The following is a 13,031-nucleotide window of genomic DNA, read 5'->3' as shown; positions in this document are numbered from 1 at the left end:
ACGCTTTTCCCTGCCTTTTACAAAGCCAAGGGGCTTAGCAAAAAGGAAGGGAAAGCTCCCTTTGAGTAAAATAGTAATGAAAGGGCTGCATGGTCGCAGCCCTTTGCTCCTGAAACACTTTCATGGCTGCTTTACCCAAAGTAAAGCCCCACAGAGCTTAGGAAGTGGGTAAAACAGTCATGAAAGGGCTTCAGGATCAAAGGGCTGCGATCACACAGCCCTTTCATTGCTGCTTTACCTGAAAGGAGCCTTCCCTTCCTTTTTGCTAAGCCCCATGGCTTTGTAAAAAGGCAAGGAAAAGCAGCGGTCAAAGGGAGCCCTTTGATCCCTGCTTTTCCCTTCCTTTTGCTAAGCTCCATGGCTTAGCAAAAGGAAGGGAAAAGCAGGGATCAAATTTTCTAATTTAAGGTTAGAAAAGCGGGGGTCATCTTGTACATTGGGTCATCTTATAAACAGAAAAATACAGTAGGTTGTTATGATGGGACTACTGATTATTCTCTCAAAGCAACGGCAGAAATCATGGTATCAGAAAATAACTGCCAAAACACAGAACTAGAAGCTAATCATGTTATAGTCATTATAGTCACTTTGAATACACAGATGTACTTAAAGATTCATTAGTAAAAGTACAAAAGGAAAACACCAGTCAATTTTCATTAACATAGCTATGAAAACAAATGATTCGGGCACAAACTTCATTAGTGTTTCTACACTTACTTTTTTTGTAGTTTTCTGTTCTTTTCTGCTTGTCCTCCCAGTTTTCCAAGTCCCAAGCCGTCCTGAGTTGAGTTATCAGCTTCCATTACCGTAACTGAAAGAACTCAATATTTAGCTGACAGTGGCAATAGAGGTGTTCTACTCTTTTTTCATTATACCAAACCGCAGAATTCCCCAGGAATTCTCCAAGCAGAATTCTGGGAGTTCCAGCCCAGAGACACATACCTGCAGACACCTTCATCCTGGACAGGGCTGAGGCCTCCTTTGAGGCATTCTTCTAAGCTGTTTCCTGTTGGCTCACCTGGGAGAAAGGCCTAAATTGGAAGGCTTTGAGGCCTAGCTCTGCCCATGTTACCTGGCTCCTGTCCCTGGGCTCGTTGGGAGCTTTCTTTCTGAACAGAAAGGTAGGAAACACTAGTCTCAAAACATTCTAGTCCAGGCCTTTCTCCCAGGTTTTAGGTGTCTGTCAGGCAGAATTCCCACAATGGAAAATTATGGGATCTGTAGTTCAAAACATCCAAAGATTCCATCCCTACTGCACATACCTACTGATGCCAGTGGGTTTTCAAAGGTTAACATGTACAAGACAAAAGCCCCAACTTGGCATACAAATTTATGTTATATATAAATACTCAAAAATGAGTTTTCCTTTAAAGCCACATTTACTTAATGGCATGTAAACACTGCATCCTAGTTTCTGAATTCTGCTATAAACATACGCCTCTGGGCCTAAATGGTAACAAGCATAAGAAGTACTGTATTATATTCTAGAAACTGGAGACACAGTTTACTACAGTGCATATCTTAAAATACCCATAGCCCATCTGTCACATATCCAGATTTCAGAAGACAATGGTGGAAAAAGGGAGAACCTTATTGTTCCTCCTGAGTCCTTGTATCTCTTTTCAAATCTTCTATCGTGAGTGTAGTTTCATTTTTGATTAAATTAACATTATTAGCATATTGTGATAACAGATTTGGTCAGTTTCTGGAAACTACACTTATACAATAATCTGCACATTTAAGAAAACCTCTCATTATGACTATGCTATCTATATTTGTCATGATAGGAGAAGTATTTTCTGCAAATTTCTAGGCTGAAGTTCATCATCATTCATTAGTTTTTACTCTATACAACAATTTCCTTAAGAATTGCTAAGTTTCCTACTTTAGGGTTCAATAATGAACTAACCTTGTCCCAAGCTTTCCTTGTTGACCTGTCCAGGTCGACCTTTTTCTTTTTTACCAAACAGGCGACCAATTGAGGACTTGATTCCCTTTTTTTTAGGGGCTTTGTGAAGGGAATCTTGGCTACTATTACTGCTGCTAGGATTGCTTCCTTGCCCATCTTGAGAACCTGTGGAACTGTGTAGAACAGGCACAGTTAAGCCTTTGATAAAACATACATTACACATACATTTCAGATACACATGCATTTTCTGGTGACATCAACTTTTTGGCACAATCTGAAGTTCAAATAAAAGTTAGTGCTGGCATTAGTATTGTTCAGTTTTAAAATACAGTATTAACCTACAGTATATCATAGAAGTACACCCTCTCATATTTCATAAATATTTTAGTGTATCTTTTCATGTAACAACACTGAAGAAATGACACTTGGCTACAATGTGAAACAGTGAGTATATAGCTTGTATAACAGTGCTGTATAACAGCTTGTATAACAGTGCTGTCCCCTCACAGCCATTAATGTCTAAACTGCTGGCAACAGAAGTGAGTCCACCCCTAAGTGACAATGACCAAAGTGTCATTTCTTCAGTGTCGTCACATGAAAATATATACTATAATACTTATGAAATGTGAGGGGTGTACTCACTTCTGTGATATACTATATAAAACATAGGTTTCATGGTATTTTAAAGATATTCTCAAAAATAATACCTCTACCACAATACTATTACTTCAGCATTATATCCTTATATTATGCTTAATGACTATGAAGAGAAACAAGCAGACTTGAATCCATCAATAGAAATTTCTGTTAAAGAGGCTACAGTTTGGTTTTGGTTATCTATATTTTAAACCAGTGGGTTTTTTTAACCTTTTTGCAAGAAGCACCCCCTTGAGCCATTGAGGAAGTTATCATCGCCCCCCTCCCCACAGTGGTGGCAGTGGCATTGGATCCGTTTCTAGCACCAGCTGCTTGGATCCACCTGCTGGATCCACCTGCTGGATCTGCTGCCAGCACCGTGGCTGCAGCCGCCTTCTCAGGTTTGGCTTGCTCCATCGCTCCCCCTTCTGTTCCTTCGCCCCCGCGTCACCCCTTTTCGTTCCATCGCCCCCCTGAAAAACAAAATGACCCCCTGGGGGCGATATCGCCCAGGTTAAGAACCATTGTTTTAACTCAGTGGTTCTTAACCTTTTTGAAAGAAACGCCCCCTTGAGCCATTGAGGAAGTTATCATCGATCCCTTCCCCATGGTGATGATATCTTATTTATTTATTTATTTATTTATTTATTTATTTATTTATTTATTTATTTATTTATTTATTTGACACTTAAATCCAATGACCCCTGAAAACAAAATTCAATTCCAAGAAAATGAAATGCCCCCCAAAAGTAACATTTAATGATTTAGTTGCAAGCGAATTTTAAGACGCAAAAAGAAATATAAAAAGGGCATAAAAACAAACTGCAATGCAGGAACTAAAAATTTCAAGACAAAAACTCTGAAACTAAATTAAGATTGGAGGAAAATATATATTCATGCACACTGTAAAAAGGCTGCAGCCATCTTCACAGGTTTGGCTTGCTCCAGCGCCCCCCTACCGCCCCCTTTCTGCTCCAGCGCCCCCACACCGCCCCTTTTCGTTCTACTGCCCCCCTGAAAAATGAAATCGCCCCCTGGGGGGCATTATCGCCCACGTTAAGAACCACTGTTTTAAATGACTGTGGGAAATAATCTGCTTTTGATACATTTTATTATAGTTGTAACTGGAACTCTTTACCTATGTATAAATACATACGTATTTGCTGGCGTACAAGATGACTTTTGGGCCCTGAAAAACATGCCTCCAAGTTGGGGGGGGTCGTCTTATATGCCGGGTGCACTTCCAGCAAACCCTCCCTCTCTCCCAGCGAAGTCACTTACCTGGTAGTAAGACCGTGTAGACCTAGCCCGCTCCTCCTTGGTAGCCTGGGAATAGTCTGACTCTAGCACCGAACAGCTGGCTGTCGGGAACCAGCAGAGAGGCGGCAGCCATTTTGAGATGACCACATGGCTGCTGCCTCTCTGCTGGTTGCCAACAGTCAGCTGTTCGATGCCCATGCTGTCCTTCTTCCAGCAAACCCTTGCTCTCTCCCAGTGAAAGGAACCAAAAGAGGCAAAACGAACTCTACCCATGATGCAGCCAAAGCAGAATCACACATGCGGAAGAGGGGGTAGTCTTATACAGCAAGCATATAACAAACACTACATTTTGAGTGGAAATGTTGGGGGGGTCGTCTTATACGACCAGTCGCCTTACACACCGGCAAATACAGTAAGCCTGCCTTTCACCCTAACAAAGCTCCCAAGACAGAATATAACACAGTCAAGACAAAAAAAATTAAACTCAATTAAAGACAGAGAAAATGGAGAGCTAAAAGATGCAGCATGATATGATTCAAAAGGAAAGTCAGCAGCAGATTCCAGCACTACAAAAAGCTCAACAGAATAAAAATATTTTTGCTTGCTTAAAACAAAACAAAAACAGAACAGAAAACCTCATGGATGCAGCTTGCCTCTCTTCTTTTAGGACACAGGGGGAATTTCAGAATCAGATACAGATACACAAAACACACTGTTCCCACCAACCAAATCTCTTTAAGTGGTGAGATGTAAATAGGGCCTCTGGAAAGAGTGCAATCTGCAGGTGGGTTGACAGAAAAGAAGCTCTTACATATCCTGGACCCCAAGCCATTTAAGACTTTGCATGTAAAAATGAAGTAAGAATTTGTAAAACTCTTTTATGAACTGCTTTTAATTATAAGATCAGATAGGAATTTACAGGGATTGAAGAATTTTAGAATGTCTCACCAGTCAGTCAAAACTTTCATCAGTCAGCATGACTGAACTATAGCCTTGCAATTTATGTTTAAATTTAAATTTAAACTAGGCACTTGTTCACTTTTATTTCTACATAACAATGTGTAGAAACCCAAAATAAATATGCACTCAGACTTGGGTTGCTTTATTGCCTGCGTGCCTGTGGGGTCATGAAGCTTGTATTCTGAATGCCTTTCTTTTGAATGTCTCCAGCAAAAATAAAACTGAAAGCAAAAGCACCCGGCCTCTTAACCCATATTCTCCAGCATGGGACTACTCTACATTTTCCTGCCGAGCTATATATCTATGCGCCACTCAAACTCTCTTTTTGTGTGAAGAGGGCTGTTTTCCTTTTGCAATGGGAGGGGGGAAGGGGAGGACTGCAGGATCAGAGAGAGAGAGAGAGAGAGAGAGAGAGAGAGAGAGAGAGAGAGAGAGAGAGAGAGAGAGAGAGAGAGAGAGAGAGAGACGGGTGGAAGGTAAGGAGGCAAGGAGCTGTGGCTTATCAAGCAGTGTTTTTTCACTCGTCACAGACGAGTGCATTTTTCAAGTCCTGGGAATTTAAGACAAATCAGAAGAAAGTCAAGTGGGACTTGTCTCTAATAAGCATGCTTGTTAGGATCATAGTTTTAATCTGGAACTAGAAGTCATAGAAACTGTGCAGCTACTTGCAAAGGCACCAGTGCCACATTTCTTCTTACTTTTCAAAATAAGGATAAAGAGCCAAATGTTAATTTAAAAAGGGACAAGACACTGTGCAGATAAGGACAGAACAGAGTCCAGGAAAGACAGACATTGAAATCCTGTTCTTCAGTATAGTAATTCACAGCCAGAGTAGGTCCACAGTATCAATGATAATTAAAGAGAAACTGACTCATCGAATCCATGCAGACTCAGTGGGCCTCGTTTAGTTCTGTTACTATGCTAAACAACAGGACTTCAGGCAGAGAGCCCAGAGGGCTGAACATTAAGTACTGGACAGAAGAAAATAGAAGCTTAAAAGAAAGGGAAAGAAAGGACCAATGGGTAAAAGGAAATTTTGAAGACCAAAAGCAACCAACCAACCCAACCCAACGAACAGTAGGACATTTAAGGCTGGTAGAATGAAGCAAACGAACCAACCAGGCATTTTTAAAACTGGGAATCAGCCCCCAAGGAAGCAATAAATTATCAGACAAAATTTTGGATGTAGGTCAACAACTTTAACTGTGCTCATTAATACAACTTACTTTCTGAGATCTCTTATGTCTTCATGGCTCATTGTATGCAAAGCTCCTTTATAAGCTCTATCCAAATGAAGAGATCGAGGTGAAGAGGGTGGTGACGTCTCACATTTTATTGTGGCCTTGTCATCTCTACCTTCTTCTCTTGAAACCTGGGACTAAATACAAATAGAAATTGAATACTAATTTGTCTCCATCTGAAAGCAGAACATTCTAAATGTTACAGATTTTATACTTTCAACAATTGCCATATTCATGCCAAAATATAGGATCTGCTATTTCAACAAAGCAAAGTATATGAAGACTGTGGGGGCTACAGGTAACCTTTTTTTGTTCTATCCAATTTAAGTCTTGCATACCTTGAAGAGAACATGGCAATTTAATGAAAACAAATGTTTCTTGTGATTACAAATATTTGAAATGGACTTTGATAGGAATAAGGAAATTAACTCTGGTATTAATGGCTGAAATTCAGAAGGTTATTTCACAGTTTTTCAATTTTCTAACAGCAGACTTCAAAGTCCAAAATCTGTCCTTAAAATTTATTTATTATTTCAACTTCTACACTGTTCAAACACTCCCTGGGCAGTTCAAACACTCCCTGGGCAATTCACAACACATAAAGACATCATTACAATCAAACAGTACAAAATTACGATATACAATAAATACCATAAAAACCCTGTCCTTAGGTAAACTTGATTCCAATGGGATTTAAGTCCAACTTGATGTAGTTAATTACCAATTAATTAGTGACAGGCCACCCCTTGGCATTGTGACACTATTATCTCCAATTCTCTAGGGCTGGTGGTCAACAGAATACTGGAAGGGCAAAGAATTCATTCCCATGGATCACTAACTAGGCATTAATATTTTAAGATTTAATGTGCTTGGGTCAAGAATGTGTTCTCTTAATACTTTGAAATGCCACGCACAGTGATGATGCTTCATAAAAATAAACCACAAGGGTGTGGACAGAGTGGAATTTCACATCATTAACCCACCAGTGCTTTCGACAGCCTCTCACTGATGACATCTGGCTGATTAAAGCAAGATGAAAATACAGTGAAATTCTTTAGGAGCAACAAACTTTGAACTGTTTGGTAGAGAACTTAGGCTGCAAAGCAGTATATGAACATACTCAAATTAAAGTAACTATAAGCACTAAATTTAAAATGAATTAATTTTCACAAGTAAAAATGAATTACATTTTTACATTATGAGAAACTTCTGAAATCCATTAAAACAAGAGGTGGAGTGTAGGCAACAAGAATTGTACAAGATACAATTGTACAATTGTACAAGATACACTAAAGAGATGTGTCTGCTTCCTCCCAATTTAGAAATTATTTGCACACAAAGATGTATAAATTGCTTACAACAGGCTAGGTATCCATAACTCTGATGGGCAAAGGTGATTTCTAAAATTGTCTATGCCAGATACCTGCAATAGCCTTCCATGACTTAGGTTATGGAAGGAACCTAATGCTTGAAAACAGCACTGAATCCCTGCCTGCTGATATTTGCACCGTGCTGCAGGGAGTTCAAGAAGAAGATTAGATAGGGAAAGAGGAAGGAAAATACTATTATATACAGTCTTTCTCTTAAGTTGGAAAGAAAGGTCACCTTTGAATAGCAAATCTGTAACTTTTTTATGGAAGGGCCATCACGAAAACAAGCATTGCAGCTGGTATTATACCACTCCCCTTGTGTGGTAGCATGGCCTGGTACTGTATACTTATTTTGATCATAGTCCCCAAAACAATTTAGAATATTTGCAATATACATGATCCCATTTTATTTATGTAGGACTCAATCCAAGTTCACTACTGAAGATTTACCTTTCTATGATGTTTCCTTAAGTCACTAGGCTGACAGAGGCATGCAAAGAAGAGAAATTAAGATAAAGCAGACTTGTTGATGGTTCAGATTAATTTATGGAAAAGATTTTAGCAGCTTAACATTCTCTGCAAAAGGTAAGATATATTTCCCAGTAAACTTGTCCACTAAAACCTGCTCAAGTCAAAACACAGTTCCATTCTAAAAATGTATGGTAGGCTTGCTGCAATGCTATTTGAACATAATTAACTTTGGGAACCAGCATTTAGTGGTGATATAAAAGTAATGCTGACATAAAAGCAATGGTGGAAATTTCTTAGCCATGAATAAGGAGTTAGATTGGAATAAAGTCCTCTAATGTATCATGCATACATGTATGACAGTCATGATAAAAACACTTTTGACTTTTATTGCTGTTGCTAACTAAGCATTTCTATAAACGTATGATTTTTTTCAACATGAAAAAGGGACATTTAGCTCTTTGGGGACTAATTATTGAAACATATTTTATACTCTTACACTGAAAGGCTTGCTAATGATGAGTAATTATGCTGAAAGACTGAGAAATTTGCAACATACCACTCAAAAAAAATTACTGGAATTGTGAAAGTAAGTGAACTACTTCATAAGCCCTAATTTGCTCTTTCAGAACACAAATAAGGTATGCTTCAGGACCAAGTGCACAGGAATCCCGTTCAAATTATTATACCTTAGCTTATTCTACTGATATATGTGCAAGCCTCTTGTTCAAACAGGAATCTTCGTCATTCGAAGCCCTTTACTCAAGCTCTGATTAAACCAGGAATCCCTATTTAACCATTTCCCCATTTCATCCAAACCAGGAAAATATGACCACGTACTTCAGAAAAAGACATTTTCTAACAGCTTTTAATTAATTTCAAAGTGTTTTTTTTTTGTAAATAATTATTATGGTTTGTCCCCTAGCTGGTAATTCTAGCTTTCTGGTCCTTAAAAAGCAGGGAATTTTAATTAAGACACTTCTTTGTTTAAATCACAGCTAAAATAGAAGCACAGGTTTGTGTAGATAAAGGCTTAAAAATCCTGACTAAATGAAGAGCTAACTAGAAGTCTATTTGGGGGGAAAGAAAGAAAAAGAAGATACTTACTAGTGTCATAATGCCTAGTCTATCTACTTCCCGAGCAGGACTGTGTGGTATTCGGCGGGGGGTAGAGCGGCCACTGCCAGGTGGGGAAGTGCCAGAAAGAGTGCCACCAGAAAAAGGAGGAGGAATAGAGCTCATTGACCTAAATCGGCCAAGACTGTCCAAACTCCCACTACCCACACGGCTTTCAATTTCTTCTGCTCGCTGTTCAGTGTTCTCCTTTTCTTCTTGTATCAGCCTAAACAATTAAGAATAAAATTCATTTGTCCAAGTGCACTGACTACAAAACATGGCCACAAGCAAAGAACCAAGACAATGAAGCAGAGTAGTGGACCTATATAAAAAGTTGTACAGAATGCTCAACTATACATTTGGGAGGATAATTGATTCTTTAAATCCAAATGGAACAAAAATGTAAGAACATGAATCAGAAATACAGATTTTGAAATGTATTCTTACAAATGGTTCATTTCAATATATACAAAATAACATGACAATGAGATTAATTTAAGGCTCCTATGGGGCCCTGCTTAGCAGTGGAGCAGGAATGAAAAAGAGAATACAGAGTCAAAATTTTCAAGGAAGGATCAATGATTTAAAATTGTTCAGAAAGGAAAAAAGTACAGTCAAGTTATTTTAAAAAGAGTTTAAAATAGAGATTAGTTTTCAGGCATCTGTCTTTTTGTTCCTTCGCCAGATCTTCTCTTTTAAAACAAAAGGAAGAAAAGCAACAGGTTAACATGGTGGGGCTGTAAACCGAATACAGCACTGTCCAGATCAACTGTAAATTTTCACAGATGAGACAGTATAACCACATAGTAAAAGCCTTGTTTGAAAAATAAATAGTATAAGGAAGCATCATTGAAAATATGCATCAGAAAAGGAATGTTGTATAAGATAATTAAGCTGTAGTAACTATTCAAGTGTGTTTTTATCAATCTTCATGATAAAACTACGATAAAACACATAACAGTATTTTATATTACTATTGGGACTCCACAGAGGAAACTGTAAGTTTTCTTCAAGGCAATAATAGTTGTATTTGCACCTGGTCACAGTGTGTGTGTGGGCACCTGGTTACTCTGTGTGTGTGTGTGTGTGTGTGTGTGTGTGTGTGTGTGTGTGTGTGTGTGTGTGTGTGTGTGTGTGTGTGTGTGTGTGTGTGTGTGTGTGTGTGTGTGTGTGTGTGTGTGTGTGTGTGTGTGTGCGCGCGCGCAACTGAAGATCAGGTTCCACAGCAACTGATATTCAACTGTAACAATATTAACAAGAGTATGTAGCCAGTCTGACTTAACTATGTAACATAACTAACATGTAAAGGTAAGACTTCAGAGATGATCAATGAGCAAAAAAATCTGCACCTCTTTTTGAAACACTCTGATAAATCACTCGAAGAAAAAAACCTGTAAATAGTGCTTCTAGATTTTCTGACTTTGTCCTAATTACTGCGTAAGACCAACACACAGTAACTTCAAAGGCAGCTCTAGACATGTACGTCTATGGTACATCTGAAATTGAATTTTCAATATGAAACAGCAGCGAATTCATCTGCATATTCCTTTAAGTGTATCCAAGTGTATGTCTGGTGATGTGTCTAATTAGTGCAAATTAAAGGTATGTCTATTGTAACTTCAGAAATTAAATGCTAATGTAGTCAAAAGAAAGAACAAGTAAATAAGAATTCAAAACATAAAACTGCAAGTTAATAATAAAATGTATGATCTGTAAAGCTGTACCTAATTTCTTTGTTGATGGCATCTAGCTGTTCTTGAAGCATCATGGCTAATGTCTGGGCATCTGCTTGACCACTAGGTGACAACAAGTCAACGGAGCTGAAAATGGTTTCTCTGTCATCCTCACCATCTGAGAGATCAGCATCACTCTCAAATGCTTGTGCAACATTTGCCAAGACACTTGCTTGCTGAGCACGCTCCCAGTCTTGCTCATTAAGAGTTTGAACCTATTTAACATATATGATCAGTCTTAATTGTAGAGAATTCTTAAATAAAGATCCAGAAAATTAAGTCAATATGACCCCACTTACATGCTGTAGTAGTCCATCAAGACAGCAATATTTAAAATGCAATAAAACCAAAGCAAAAAGTTATAATATTATATTTACAAGAACCTAATGTATTCTACAAAGAAACATAAGATCAGAAATCAAGATATGACACTATATGGATTCCACAGTATAAAAGACCAATAAAAGATCAGTCCCTTATGTGCTATTTTGGTAAGTTTCAAACAAGTGTTTTTAAAAAAAAGTATTGTTTCTGTTATTTTTAACTCTCATGCACACATATAGGACATTTTAGTATATTTTGTCCCAGAATTAATATAGAACTAGGTCTACAAAGCAGTTGTTTTATGACATTGTCTCTTCAAGACTTCTAAATAATATCCTCAAGCTCCAGTCACTTGCCGAAAAGATGGATTTTTTTTGCAGGCAAAAAACATTTGGGATTAAAAAACTTATATTGCATGCTGTTACTGTTGATACTGCCATTGCTATTTATCAGTTTTGCTACTGAGATACTTTCTTGGCCTTGACAATGCAAAGTATTGGGCAAAAAAGAATGTCCTGCAGTTTTTCAGTGAGCTATTTCAAGAAAGAGATATGGAATACCCTGATTGTTTCAGCAGGCTGGCCTCATTCAAGGGACATCAGAATTGTATTCGCGAAGGCTTTCACGGCCGGGATCTAATGGTTGTTGTGGGTTTTTCGGGCTTCTTGGCCGTGTTCTGAAGGTGGTTCTTCCTAACGTTTCGCCAGTCTCTGTGGCCGGCATCTTCAGAGGACAGCAAACTGTCAGTTTGCTGTCCTCTGAAGATGCCGGCCACAGAGACTGGCGAAACGTTAGGAAGAACCACCTTCAGAACACGGCCAAGAAGCCCAAAAAACCCACAAAAACCAGACATCAGAATTCTCAGTGGACTGAGAAAATGCAAGACCCAACAGCCCTAATCTTCTCCTATCCATACCCAAACCACTAGCATTCAATACACTGGCATTTCCATGAGAGAAAATAATTAGTGTAGTTTTTTTTTAATGCCTGCATAAGGGTTACAAATGGAAAAGGCCTATTCCATAAAGACCATGTACACTGCACCAGATGAAGAATCCTATCTTATTGCAAATAAAATCTGTGCTGCCTGTATGCAATCCATATGCTCCTGCTTGGTTTCTTATACTAGCATGAATAGCTAAATAAATCACTGCTAAGAAATCAGGATCCTGTCTTTCTGCTTTCTTTACAAACAAGAAGATGGCCCAGTTTACAATTCCTGTTTTATAAAGGGTTGAAAAAGCCATAATTCTAAATTCAGATTACATGCCAAGCAAAGTGTTTCTGGTTCAGCCACTTGTTCTAGCAAGAAATGCTGAGCAAGTGTGAATGAGCCACGTGCATCAGCATGCAGATACTTAACAGCAAGGGAGGATTTGCCAAACATTTAGTTTGCTGCTTTCTGTGAACAAAACTTGTGGGCTCACAAGGGAGTCTGCTTTTGTATTCGCCACATCCACTGTAGCCTCCTGTGCTACAGGAGCTACAGGAACTCTCAGCGAGTTGGGACCTTTTGAAACAATGGACATGGGATGAAAGGAAGCTGCTGGAGGGAGAGAGAGAGAGAGAGAAATCTGCCTAAAACACTTGCCCTCTCTCCTCCAGGAAGGAGCTTCCATTTCATTACTTGAGTCTCTTCCATGAACAGAATGAGCAAGTTGATTTAGAACACAGCAACTCTGGATCCAATCCCCATCCATGTGCATGTACCCAAATATCAGCTGCCACAATCTTAGTGATCAACTGTGCAGGTGGGTGGCATTCTACATTCAATCTCCTTACCTAGAGTTGACTAATAGTGTCAAGGTGAACAGCTCCACCTGTTTAGAGATGGCACACAGAACCTCAATCCAAGTCTGGGTGCTAGATATAAGTATCCAAGCCACTCTTTCTTCAAAAAATAGATACAAATCTTATTTCCATATAGGGATTAAAGATGAAGGCTCAATTCTATATAGTTCATGTATATCAAGGAACCCCAATGCAAAATAGTAGATCTAAGACTATCATAATA

The 13,031-nt window shown here is 38.7% G+C and overlaps 1 protein-coding gene across 8 annotated transcripts in view; it reads right to left on the bottom strand.

Annotated features, from left to right (window-relative positions):
- Positions 1-13,031, bottom strand: part of PPFIA1 (PPFI scaffold protein A1) — an 87,404-nt gene that overhangs the window by 24,806 nt on the left and 49,567 nt on the right. For 4 of the 8 annotated variants that reach the window (XM_020782851.3, XM_020782852.3, XM_020782855.3 and 1 more), the window contains exons 15-20: positions 10,685-10,908; positions 8,952-9,186; positions 7,827-7,856; positions 5,992-6,143; positions 1,910-2,082; positions 718-811 (exon numbers count right to left, since the gene is read on the bottom strand). In XM_020782851.3, coding sequence (XP_020638510.3) covers positions 718-811; positions 1,910-2,082; positions 5,992-6,143; positions 7,827-7,856; positions 8,952-9,186; positions 10,685-10,908 — 908 coding nt within the window. The remainder of the gene's footprint in view (positions 1-717; positions 812-1,909; positions 2,083-5,991; positions 6,144-7,826; positions 7,857-8,951; positions 9,187-10,684; positions 10,909-13,031) is intronic. The other 4 variants (XM_020782854.3, XM_078383266.1, XM_078383270.1 and 1 more) reach the window with 1 other exon arrangement.

Source organism: Pogona vitticeps, chromosome 1 (genome assembly GCF_051106095.1).
Source record: "Pogona vitticeps strain Pit_001003342236 chromosome 1, PviZW2.1, whole genome shotgun sequence".
NCBI lineage: Eukaryota > Metazoa > Chordata > Lepidosauria > Squamata > Agamidae > Pogona > Pogona vitticeps.
This window is presented reverse-complemented; position numbering and strand designations above follow the sequence as displayed.